This window comes from Hyperolius riggenbachi, chromosome 12 (assembly GCF_040937935.1).
Source record: "Hyperolius riggenbachi isolate aHypRig1 chromosome 12, aHypRig1.pri, whole genome shotgun sequence".
NCBI lineage: Eukaryota > Metazoa > Chordata > Amphibia > Anura > Hyperoliidae > Hyperolius > Hyperolius riggenbachi.
In genome coordinates, this window is record NC_090657.1 from 15,558,687 (window position 1) to 15,571,372 (window position 12,686).

Consider the following 12,686-nt stretch of genomic DNA (forward strand, 5'->3'; position numbering starts at 1 on the left):
GACGTACATAAATCTCAGCCATGGCCGTTAGCAACGTCTGAATCTCACGAAATGTCTCATGCAGGTAGAAGACATATTGTTAGACTTGGATTCCAAAGATGGGGTCCCTACATCTCTGCAAACCAGAGTTACAGGGGTCCAAAATTGGTAAAATCCCCCATAGGCTTTCATAGGGCCTCCTATTTACAGTTCCAAAATCTCACATCTTTTCAAAGGGCAATTGCTCAGCAGTGGCAAATTTTCTAGCATTGTAGGGACCCTTAGGGGGAACATGACTGGTGAGTTTCGGGCCCCTAGGCCGAAGAGGTAATAGCCTAGGGTCACAAAAACCTGTTTATTTTGGCTATTTCAATGGTAGTGATGGTGACGTACATAAATCTCAGCCATGGCCGTTAGCAACGTCTGAATCTCACAAAATGTCTCATGCAGGTAGAAGACATATTGTTAGACTTGGATTCCAAAGATGGGGTCTCTACATCTCTGCAAACCAGAGTTACAGGGGTCCAAAATTGGTAAAATCCCCCATAGGCTTTCATTGCCTCCCTATTTCACTTTCCAAAATCTCACATCTTTTCAAAGGGCAATGGCTCAGCAGTACCAAATTTTCTAGCATTGTAGGGACCCTTAGGGGGAACATGACTGGTGAGTTTCAGGGCCCCTAGGCCGAAGAGGTCATAGCCTAGGGTCACAAAAACCTGTTTATTTGGGCTATTTCAATGGTAGTGATGGTGACGTACATAAATCTCAGCCATGGCCGTTAGCAACGTCTGAATCTCACGAAATGTCTCATGCAGGTAGAAGACATATTGTTAGACTTGGATTCCAAAGATGGGGTCCCTACATCTCTGCAAACCAGAGTTACAGGGGTCCAAAATTGGTAAAATCCCCCATAGGCTTTCATAGGGCCTCCTATTTACAGTTCCAAAATCTCACATCTTTTCAAAGGGCAATTGCTCAGCAGTGGCAAATTTTCTAGCATTGTAGGGACCCTTAGGGGGAACATGACTGGTGAGTTTCGGGCCCCTAGGCCGAAGAGGTCATAGCCTAGGGTCACAAAAACCTGTTTATTTGGGCTATTTCAATGGTAGTGATGGTGACGTACATAAATCTCAGCCATGGCCGTTAGCAACATCTGAATTTCACGAAATGTCTCATGCAGGTAGAAGACATATTGTTAGACTTGGATTCCAAAGATGGGGTCTCTACATCTCTGCAAACCAGAGTTACAGGGCTCCAAAATTGGTAAAATCCCCCATAGGCTTTCATTGCCTTCCTATTTCACTTTCCAAAATCTCATATCTTTTCAAAGGGCAATGGCTCAGCAGTACCAAATTTTCTAGCATCGTAGGGACCCTTACGGGGAACATGACTGGTGAGTTTCGGGCCCCTAGGCCGAAGAGGTCATAGCCTAGGGTCACAAAAACCTGTTTATTTGGGCTATTTCAATGGTAGTGATGGTGACGTACATAAATCTCAGCCATGGCCGTTAGCAACGTCTGAATCTCACGAAATGTCTCATGCAGGTAGAAGACATATTGTTAGACTTGGATTCCAAAGATGGGGTCCCTACATCTCTGCAAACCAGAGTTACAGGGGTCCAAAATTGGTAAAATCCCCCATAGGCGGGGGCGCATGCGCGACGCGCCGGAAGGAGGAAGCATGGAGGAGTAGCTCCGCTCGTTACTGATCCAATTTGCCGCTAACCGGAGGGTTCTTTAGCACTGCTGGACACTAAAATACAAGCCATCCCCTCCTGAACTGTTGGTGCATGTCTCGGAGGCGAAAGACCGAATCCTCATCAACACAGAGGTCAGTCTCAGACTATTTTCTCAGACCGCGAGTAGCAGCCATGTCGACCCAAGATGGCCGCAGCTCCCCAACTGCGTCACAAGACTCCCTGCCCGATACAGGCCCAGACTGGACTGCATCAAGACCTGAACGGGAAAAACCTCTTACTAAAAGAGACTTAGAAGACAGTCTGGAGCTGATGTACACTAAGCTAGCGGGGAAGTTTCAATCAGAGCTGCGAAGGGTGGAAGAAACATTAGCCCATGAGATCGCTTCTCTCGGCAGGAGAACAGACCTACTTGAAACTAAGCATGATGACTTACTTAAGTCCCATAAAGAGCTACAGGCTGAACATGGATCTTTGCAGGACTCTGTACAGGCGCTCAAGTTACAGTCAGAGGACCTAGACAACCGCAATCGGCGGAACAACTTGAGGATTAGGGGCCTTCCGGAATCTTACCAGGAGTTAATCCCGCACGTCAATAACATCTTTAAAACACTGTTGCCTGATACGGCCGCTGGAGCTTTTACATGCGACAGAATGCACCGAGCTCTCCGAGCTTTACCAGCACCAAACTTGCCACCGAGGGATATCATCCTATGCATGAAGGATTTCTTAATCAAAGAGCAAATCATACAAGCCGCAAGAACCGTGGGGCCTATCAAATATGAGGATCACGATATCCAAATTTTTCAAGATATCTCACCGATCACCTTGGAAAAGCGTAAAAGCATGAAAGCAATCACCTCGGTCTTGATTAAGGAGCAAATTCGCTATAAATGGGGTTATCCCTTTAAGTTAATTGTAACATCGAACGGCAAGACACACATCATTCAGTCACCAAAAGAAGGTGAAAAGCTGCTGGTCTCGCTGGGCCTATCTAGGATGTCTCCTCAGAAATCACAATCACAGCGAAGGCCTCTGACCCCCATCTGGTCACAATCAAAGAATCGTTCTGGCTCTTCTTCTGCAAGAAGCTCTCCCTCGAGGTCACAGGATCCTACTTGACGTGAGACTGGAACTGGCAAGCATTATTACTTTTTTGTATTGCACCTCTATATTACGGATGACACTGAGAATCTATCTTTGTTCACCCTATAATGCACCTATTTTGAACTAAGCTTCAGATAGCAGCGGCTCCCTCTGGATTGGGCCTAGCGCATTATTCTCCCCCCTCAGCGTTTGGATTTATATCCCTTCTGCTGTTGTATCACAGGAACTCACTCCCAAATAATATTGGGGTTGTTACCTGTTGAACTTCTTACTCTACTGTTAGTTCTATTGTAATGATTGAACTTAGGATTGTTAATGTAGCTGTTCTCTTATTTTTTAATTTTTTCCTTAACATTATTGTTTTGAATGTTTATGATATGCTTGTTCCAGGGTCGATATTTCACACTTTGCTTTTATTTACAAAACGCATACTCCAAGCCGATTTGAACATACTGGGCCACTCTCAAAGGAATTGCACCGCCCTTAGTAATTCTGAGCTATTTCTCCTATACTTTTCAATATGGCCATTCGCCTAATTAGCCACAATGTACAGGGATTTAACTCCCCATCTAAAAGGAAGAAAGCCTTCAATCAGTATAAACAGCTTAAGGCTGACATTCTGTTTCTACAGGAGACTCACTACAATACTGGGGCTTGCTCCAGATTTTTTGATAGGGCTTATCAAAAAGCATATTTTACCACATATACAAATAAAACTAGGGGCGTTGCAATTCTGATCCGAAATGGCATTGCTTTTGATCCGATAAAGACATATAAAGACCCTGAGTCTCGATTCCTGATTATACAAGGTTCTCTAAATGGGAAGGATGTCACATTATGTAATATATATGCTCCAAGCTCAGCTCAAGCATCATTCTTCCGCGATTTTTTTATAATACTTGATAAATATATCTCTGGCCATTTGATAGTGGCAGGGGATTTGAACTGCGTGAGTAATCCTTTATCTGATAGAATTTCAGTTTCAGAGGTTAGTAAATCATTTCCTAAAGTGCTTCGCAGATGCCTGAAAATGCACCAATTAACAGACCTTTGGAGGGCCTTCAATATGGGGGACAGATCATACTCCTTTTACTCTAATCCACATAATACTTATGCCAGGCTGGATTACTTATTTCTCTCACCCATCTTGATGGCTAATGCCACTTCCTCAGATATTCAACATTGTGTATGGTCTGATCATCACATTGTCACAGGTAATCTGGGATTCCTTGGAATGCCATACTCACATGAAAGTTGGCGTCTTAATGACTTATTATTACAGGACCCTGCAATTGTACAAGAAGTCCACGCATCTCTTGAAGAATATTTTCTGTTGAATGATAATGGAGAGGTGTCTGTTGGAACCTTGTGGGCTGCACACAAAACTGTATTGAGAGGAAAACTTATACAATTAGCTTCTAGGAGGAAAAAAGAAAGATTGTCAAAAATTCTGAAGCTTACGACTGAGCTGGATAATTTATATAATCAGCATAGCTCTACATTAGATCATGATAGGCTGATCCAGATCCGGGAAAAGAGACAGGCACTGAATCAGCTTCTTTCAGACTCAGTGGAGAAAACGTTGAAATTTTCTAAAGCAAGATTTTTACTTTATGGCAACTCACCTAGCACACAATTTGCTAGAAAACTGACACAATACTATAAACCTCCTCATTTATATAGGCTACAAAACAAACACGGTGCAGTTGAGTCTGCTCCCCACAAGGTTCTTGAGATATTTGAAGATTTTTATACTAAGCTCTTTCACGCCCCTCAGCTACTACCAAACCCTGACCTAGACGGATGGCTGGAGTCTTTACCATTATCTAGGATCACTGATGAACAAAAGTCTCACTTAAATGCTCCAATCTCTATCAAAGAAATTGAAGCTGCAATTTCCTCATTAAAAAATTCAAAAGCCCCAGGCCCTGATGGCTTCACTGGTCTTTATTTCAAGAAATTTAAACAAATTCTTATCCCTCAGCTCCATTCTTTATATAACGATGCTTTGGGTGGTCAGAAATTCCCTCCAGACCTCACCAGAGCATTTGTGTCTCTGATACCAAAGCCCAATTTAGACCACACCCTCCCACAAAACTATAGGCCTATCTCATTGATAAACAATGATATTAAAATCTTCTCAAAGATCCTAGCCATCCGTTTATCATCAGTTATAACAGACTTAACCACTTAACAACCTCTGCCACGCTTATCTACGCCCCTTTAAAATTCACCTGAGTCACAGGGGCGTAGATAGGCAACTCCTGTTTATTTTCCTGCTGTGCGCGATCGCGTTCGCGTGCGCGTTCGCGTCCGCGTTCGCGTGCACGCGGACGTGCATACGCGTTGGGCACCCGCTGGTCTGTGATTGGCTGATGTGAACATGTGTTCACAAAGCCAATGACAGTGCTTATTCATGCAGAATGTGTGTAAACATTGTATCAGTCACTATGCTGTTACAGTTACTGAGATCACTCGTGAGAGGATCTCAGATAACTAACACAGCATTAGTGACTGATCAGCATCAGTGAGGTTTTTTTTAAATAAATTATACCCCCATTAAGCCCATTAACCCTTGCCTCCCTTAAATGTGAAAATTGCTGTGGTTTTTAGGTGAAAAACCCCGTGGTAGAGAAGTGGTTAATCTCTCCCTCTCAGTCTGGCTTTGTCCCTGCGAGGCAAACTACAGACAACACCAGATTGGCCTGTAATATCTTACAGGACGTTAAGCTGAATGATCAAAGACTCCTTCTTTTGAGTTTAGATCTACATAAAGCGTTCGACTCTGTCTTGTGGCCCTATTTACATGCAGTACTTTCTAAAATGGGCTTCTCAGGAGAATTTGTCCAAGCAATTTTAGCTTTATATAACACTCCACAGGCAAAATTGAGATTGCCAGGTATTCTCTCCAATCCAATTCCGATCACTAGAGGTACCAGGCAGGGGTGCCCCCTTTCCCCGCTACTCTTCTCCATAGCGATTGAACCCCTCTCTCTTGCAATACAAACGAATCCCAATATTAAAGGTTATATGAAAGAAGATAAAGAATACAAACTTAGCTTGTATGCTGACGACGCTTTATTATTTCTATCACAACCTTTGACATCCATGCCCACATTACTTCCACTACTAGAGCGCTTTGGTGAACTGTCCGGTCTCAAAGTGAACCCCTCAAAGTCCCAAGCATTACCTATAAACTTACCCACACAAGTGATAAAATTATATAAAGCCAACTTTGATTTCAAATGGGTGTCTAAAGAGCTGTCTTACCTGGGGATTAAATTAACCCCTACATTTGATGGCCTTATTAAGGCTAACTATGAGCCATTACTTAAAAATATTGAGAGTACACTCAAGGAATGGTCACAGTATAGGATCTCGTGGTTGGGCAAGGCAGTTGCTATAAAAATGGTGATATTGCCACGTGTACTATATTATATGAGAGCCCTTCCTTTAAATCCTGGAAACCAGATAATTTCCAAAATGCAGAAATTACTAAACAAATTTGTGTGGGGCGGAAAATCAGCGAGATTTAAAAATATTTATCTATATAGACACAGCTCTAAGGGTGGAATTGGCTTACCTAATCTTTCTTATTATCACTTGGCAGCTAGATTTGCACAATTAATAGCATGGTTTAACCCAGAAAAACAAACACCCTGGATACAATTTGAAAGAGACTCGGTTAGCCCTTTCAACTTAACATCTATACTTTCCCTTAAAAAGGCAAATTATAAAAAGCTCAAGTCATTAAACCTAATAGTTGCAGACTCTTTCTTATTATGGCATATTCATGGGGTCAAGTGGAAGCTGCAGTCCATGAAACCTCCTTGTTTATCATTTGTCGGCCACCCAGAGTTCCCCCCTGCATTTGAAGATCATTCACCATTCCAATGGTGGATAGCAAACTCTTTGACAACCTCAAACCGATTTTGGATAGGCGATAAATTTTTACCTTTTTCTTTAATCCAATTTAATTATAATGCCCCTACAGTAGAGCATTTTAGATACATACAAATTAAGAACTTCTTCTTAAAAAATACTGTTCCAAATGCTAGACTTAATTGCACATTTTTTGAAAACCTTTATCTCACTCCAGCACCCAATTCTGGAATAATCTCTAGAATATATTTACACATAATTGATCTAACACAAGAGACTAAAACTAAGAGCATGCTAGACTGGGAGAGGGAACTGCAGCTTGACTGGGACATTCATGAATGGAATAAAGTAGGCCTAAACCGAATTAGCTCTACTAGAACGCCTGCATTGAAGGACACTGCACTAAAATTAGCAACCAGATGGTACAAGACCCCTGTTTATTTACATAAAATTTTTCCAGCAGTATCTTCACAATGCTACAGAGGATGTCAGAGTGAAGGCACCCTGAAACACTTGTTTTGGGACTGCAGTGCTGTAAGTATACATTGGGACAGGATTAAAGTTGATCTGGGTGCATTATCCGTACGTACAATCACATTAGAACCATATCATGTACTATTATTCGCTCCTAACCCCAGTATCCCTAAAAAATGGAAGCGGGTGTATTATGTCATGATTAGCGCTTTATTGTGGGCAATTGCGAGAAACTGGAAACAACCCACGGTACCTTTTGAACAGGTTTATTCCAGGATAGAAGACATTCGACTTATGGATTATATTATTCATACCATGCACGATAATATACCTAAATATAACTACGATTGGGAAGAGTGGTCCAGTTCTGATACTTTTTCACTCAACAATCCTTAAATCGGCTTGGAAGCAGGAATGATATATGACCCTGGATGTATATGTTTCCCTTAGACGGTTTATTTGATCTTTAAAGGATTAAGCAGTCTGAATTCTCTTATGTTTAGCTAACTCCATTCTGAGCACCTTGATATCGCACCATATATGCACATATACCTGGAAAAACTATTTCTATATGCTTGGAAAACAACATCAATATGTACAATGTAAAATGTGCTGATGTACCTCATTACTGAGAATTCTTTGTCTGTATATGACTTTGTTTTTCAATAAAAATTTAGTAAACAAAAAAAAAAAAAATCCCCCATAGGCTTTCATAGGGCCTCCTATTTACAGTTCCAAAATCTCACATCTTTTCAAAGGGCAATTGCTCAGCAGTGGCAAATTTTCTAGCATTGTAGGGACCCTTAGGGGGAACATGGCTGGTGAGTTTCGGGCCCCTAGGCCGAAGAGGTCATAGCCTAGGGTCACAAAAACCTGTTTATTTGGGCTATTTTAATGGTAGTGATGGTGACGTACATAAATCTCAGCCATGGCCGTTAGCAACGTCTGAATTTCACGAAATGTCTCATGCAGGTAGAAGACATATTGTTAGACTTGGATTCCAAAGATGGGGTCCCTACATCTCTGCAAACCAGAGTTACAGGGCTCCAAAATTGGTAAAATCCCCCATAGGCTTTCATTGCCTCCCTATTTCACTTTCCAAAATCTCACATCTTTTCAAAAGGCAATGGCTCAGCAGTACCAAATTTTCTAGCATTGTAGGGACCCTTAGGGGGATCATGACTGGTGAGTTTTGCCACTGCTGAGCCATTGCCCTTTGAAATGGTGTGAGATTTTGGAACTGTAAATAGGAGGCCCAATGAAAGCCTATGGGGGATTTTACCAATTTTGGAGCCCTGTAACTCTGGTTTGCAGAGATGTAGGGACCCCATCTTTGGAATCCAAGTCTAACAATATGTCTTCTACCTGCATGAGACATTTCGTGAAATTCAGACGTTGCTAACGGCCATGGCTGAGATTTATGTACGTCACCATCACTACCATTGAAATAGCCCAAATAAACAGGTTTTTGTGACCCTAGGCTATTACCTCTTCGGCCTAGGGGCCCGAAACTCACCAGTCATGTTCCCCCTAAGGGTCCCTACAATGCTAGAAAATTTGCCACTGCTGAGCAATTGCCCTTTGAAAAGATGTGAGATTTTGGAAATGTAAATAGGAGGCCCAATGAAAGCCTATGGGGGATTTTACCAATTTTGGAGCCCTGTAACTCTGGTTTGCAGAGATGTAGGGAACCCATCTTTGGAGCCCAAGTCTAACAATATTTCTTCTACCTGCATGAGACATTTCGTGAGATTCAGACGTTGCTAACGGCCATTGCTGCGATTTATGTACGTCAGACTCGCCACCATTGAAATTGCCCAAATAAACAGGTTTTTGTGACCCTAGGCTATGAGCTCTTCGGCCTAGGACTGCATTGAACGCGACCCACGCATTGTGCGCATTCTGGACAACACCAATTACTGGGTTTATACCCTTCTGGATCCACGGTACAAACACAATGTTCCAAAACTGCTTGAAGAAAGAGCCAGACAGGTCAAAATGGAAGAATACCAGCAGGCCCTTGTGGAGACTTTAGAGAGGAGATTGACATCCTCCCCCTCCTCTAGCCAGTTGTACGCCGACAGACTGACTTCCGCAAACCCAGGACGACCAGGAGGGCAGCAAACAACACAAGCCGCAGCTAGTGTCCAAAAGCGAATGGTATCGGCAGTGTCCTTGGAGTGGGAAAATTTTCTGACACCCATGCAGCAGCACACAGAACAGCAAGCGTGCAGATCCACCTCCAACACCGATCGCCTGGAGAAGATGGTCAAGGACTACATGTCAGATGGCGTAGCTGTGTTGAACAATCCATCTGCACCCTTCAACTATTGGGTATCGAAGCTAGACACCTGGCACAAACTGGCAATGTACGCAATAGAGGTGCTGGCTTGCCCGGCAGCCAGCGTTATGTCGGAACGCTGTTTCAGTGCTGCCGGAGGCATCGTCACAGATCGGCGGCGTATCCGCCTCTCCACAGAAAATGCAGACCGTCTGACTCAAATTAAAATGAATCAATCCTGGATTGGAAACGACTACGCAACACTCCCGGACCCCAACCAAGTAACATGAACAATGAACATCTGTGATGGGTTAGCGTTTCCGGTCCCTGTTTATTGAACCTCTCATCTGTATTACATTTATGACTGCATAGCGACAAAATGCAAATTGCTATCCGCACGCTTCTTGTCCTCATGCAAGGCCTGGGTTGTTGTGTCTCAAAGCGTAGTAAATTTGGGGTATGTAGCATATAAGGAGGCTTTACAAAGCACGAAAGTTCGAGTCCCCATTGATTTCCTGTTAAGCTTGGAGGTGTAATCTCCACAGTCAGCATACCACATAAGCTGACGTGAAGGAGGTACACACACCAGCACAAGGGATCAGGATATCCCCAGTTTAGTGGAGGAGAGGACTGACTCCAATAGGAGATTGTGGTGCACAGAGCCGGTGCAGATCCGAACAGCCACAAACAACACTTTCGTAATAACGTCTCAGCGCAAAGTAGCGCTGAGCGCATAAACCAGGACTGAGGAGATCAGGACAAGTAGACAGAATGAACGCTTGCTAGCTAGCGGCTACTTAGCGACAGCAAGCGTCCAAAACCAGACAGACTGGAATGAGGCAGCCAATGCGTTGCGGCGATGGCGTGCCTCACAAAGACAGGACAGGATAGACAGGAAACAGCAGGATCAAGATAAATGAACGTAACACAGATAAATATACAATAAGTATGATTTCCTAGCGTATTACAATTACAGCTATCAATGAAACTATTTGTAACGTCTGACTAACATATGTATATATCGGCAATGAACCGATATATGACATAAGCAGGAACTCTGACTAAGACTGGAGTAATACAGGGGACAGGACTCAGAAGGATTCGCTATCTCTTCGCAGAGATGAACGCAATCCACAAACAGGACCAGGAACAGGATACTACCTCAGCACGGGTGCTCACGATACGCGCAAACTACCAAAACGTGCTGGAAGGCTGACTGACTGAACACAGGAAATAAACAGTTCGTGTACGTATATATCAGCGACACTGATGTATCAACGTAACACGAATACAAAGAAAATAACAAAATGCGCAAGTATGCGTATATATTGGCGATGAACCAATATATGACACAAGACAAGCAAGTAACAACTTCTAGAACAAGAGCAGAACTAGGAGGACTCGCTGACCCCTTCGCAGGAGTCAGCGCAGTCCACACGGACCAAGAACGAGGTGGGGCACGAGCAGAGTAACAGACTGAATCTGAGACTATGGTAGCCCGTGAGACATTGCAGGAAGCAGTTCTTTATACTGAGGTCATCCAATGGGAGCAGACCTGCAGATTCCCACACAAGTGAATGGTAATTAATCACAGGCTGATAGCAGGAAAAGGCAGACAATGATATGCAGCCTGCAGGAAAGGGACTGCCCCTCCACTGCAGCAGACAATGTCTGTTTACACAAAAGCATATTAAACTGTCATTAACCTCAGAGCGACTGCAGATGGAATCAGCAACCAGTTCAAGTGCAAACCAAACTATGCAAGCAAATGCATGTAATGACATTAGAACTGCTTGGCTTGCAATACCACTGCAGTCAGCAGTAAATGCTGCAGAAGCGATCATAACATTTCCATTATGTTCGGAGTTCGGCTCGAACACACGAACATCGCGGCCATGTTCGGCCCGAACCCGAACATCTAGATGTTCGCCCAACACTACACGTGACCCGTTCGGCCAATCACAGCGCTAGCCGAACGTTCGGGTAACGTTCGGCCATGCGCTCCTAGTTCGGCCATATGGCCGAACAGTTTGGCCGAACACCATAAGGTGTTCGGCCGAACTAGAACATCACCCGAACAGGGTGATGTTCTGCAGAACCCGAACAGTGGCGAACACTGTTCGCCCAACACTACGCACACACTAAAGAATATAAACAAAACAAACAAAAAAATACACGCACACACTAAAGAATATAAACAAAAACAAAAACTATACGCACACACTAAATATAAACAATGTGGTGTATAAGGTGGATGCTTAATACAAGGAGTCCCCAAGATAGGAAGAAGGAAGGCAGAGGGGGGCTGAAGGAGGCACAGGGGGATAGAAGGAGGCTCAGGGGAACAGAAGGAGGCACAAAGTGGCACAGAAGGAGGAACAGAGGGACAGAGGAAGGTGCAGGGGGGCAGAGGTGGTACGGGAGGATGAAGAGGCACATGGATACAGAAGGAGCCAGAGGGGACTGAAGGAGGAACAGGGGGGAAGAGGTGGCACAGGGGACTGAAGGAGACAGAAGGAAGCACAGAGGGGAAAAGAAAGATGCACAAGGGGACTGAGGGATGCACGGGGGGGGGGGGGGTATTCAGGGACACAGTGGCAGCTGCCTGCAACTTACGCTACGCAGACGCAGCAGAAACAGGTGATGGAACACCTGTGGGGGTGGGGCTTAGTCCAGGGTGGGCCTTAAATCCAGGTGCATGGCGCCCCCCAGAACCAATGGTACTCTAGGCAATGGCCTGTAATGCCTATGCCTAAAAATACCCGTCTGACAGCTCCCAAAATACCTCTGCTGTGTACTCCTATGCGCATTTTAATTTCCTTCAAGATCCAGTGCACAAGAGGTAACATTAGAACATAAACCATACTGGAGGTGGAAGGTTGTCGCTTTGGTCACAGCTAGTGGATAGAACCTCTTGCTGCTGGGGCCACAAAATCACCACATTAACCATTTGTCACTCTTCTGCTTCTACTCACCTTTATTTTACTAAGTTTCATTTGGATCTTCTTAGACACTAAATCAGACCAGTACTTTTCTCCCAGAAAGTCCCAGAACATTCGGCCAAGAAGAGCATTCACCCAAGCTTGAGGCTCAATGGCCACCATTGCAGCACTCGCCTATAGAGAGAGAGGTCTGTTAATCTTACAAATGACAATGTAGGAGAGCATATGGACAGCCATCACAGTTAAATTTCACGCCAACCATTGCACCCATCTCCTTTTATGAGGTCCAGCAAAAAATCCAAGTCAGAGGCACACCTCCAAACCG

The 12,686-nt window shown here is 44.0% G+C and overlaps 1 protein-coding gene across 3 annotated transcripts in view; it reads right to left on the minus strand.

Annotated features, from left to right (window-relative positions):
- TEX2 (testis expressed 2) overlaps positions 1 to 12,686 on the minus strand; it is a 71,509-nt gene that overhangs the window by 14,526 nt on the left and 44,297 nt on the right. For all 3 annotated transcript variants that reach the window (XM_068262337.1, XM_068262335.1, XM_068262336.1), the window contains exon 6: positions 12,395 to 12,535. In XM_068262337.1, the coding sequence (XP_068118438.1) occupies positions 12,395 to 12,535 (141 nt within the window). The remainder of the gene's footprint in view (positions 1 to 12,394; positions 12,536 to 12,686) is intronic.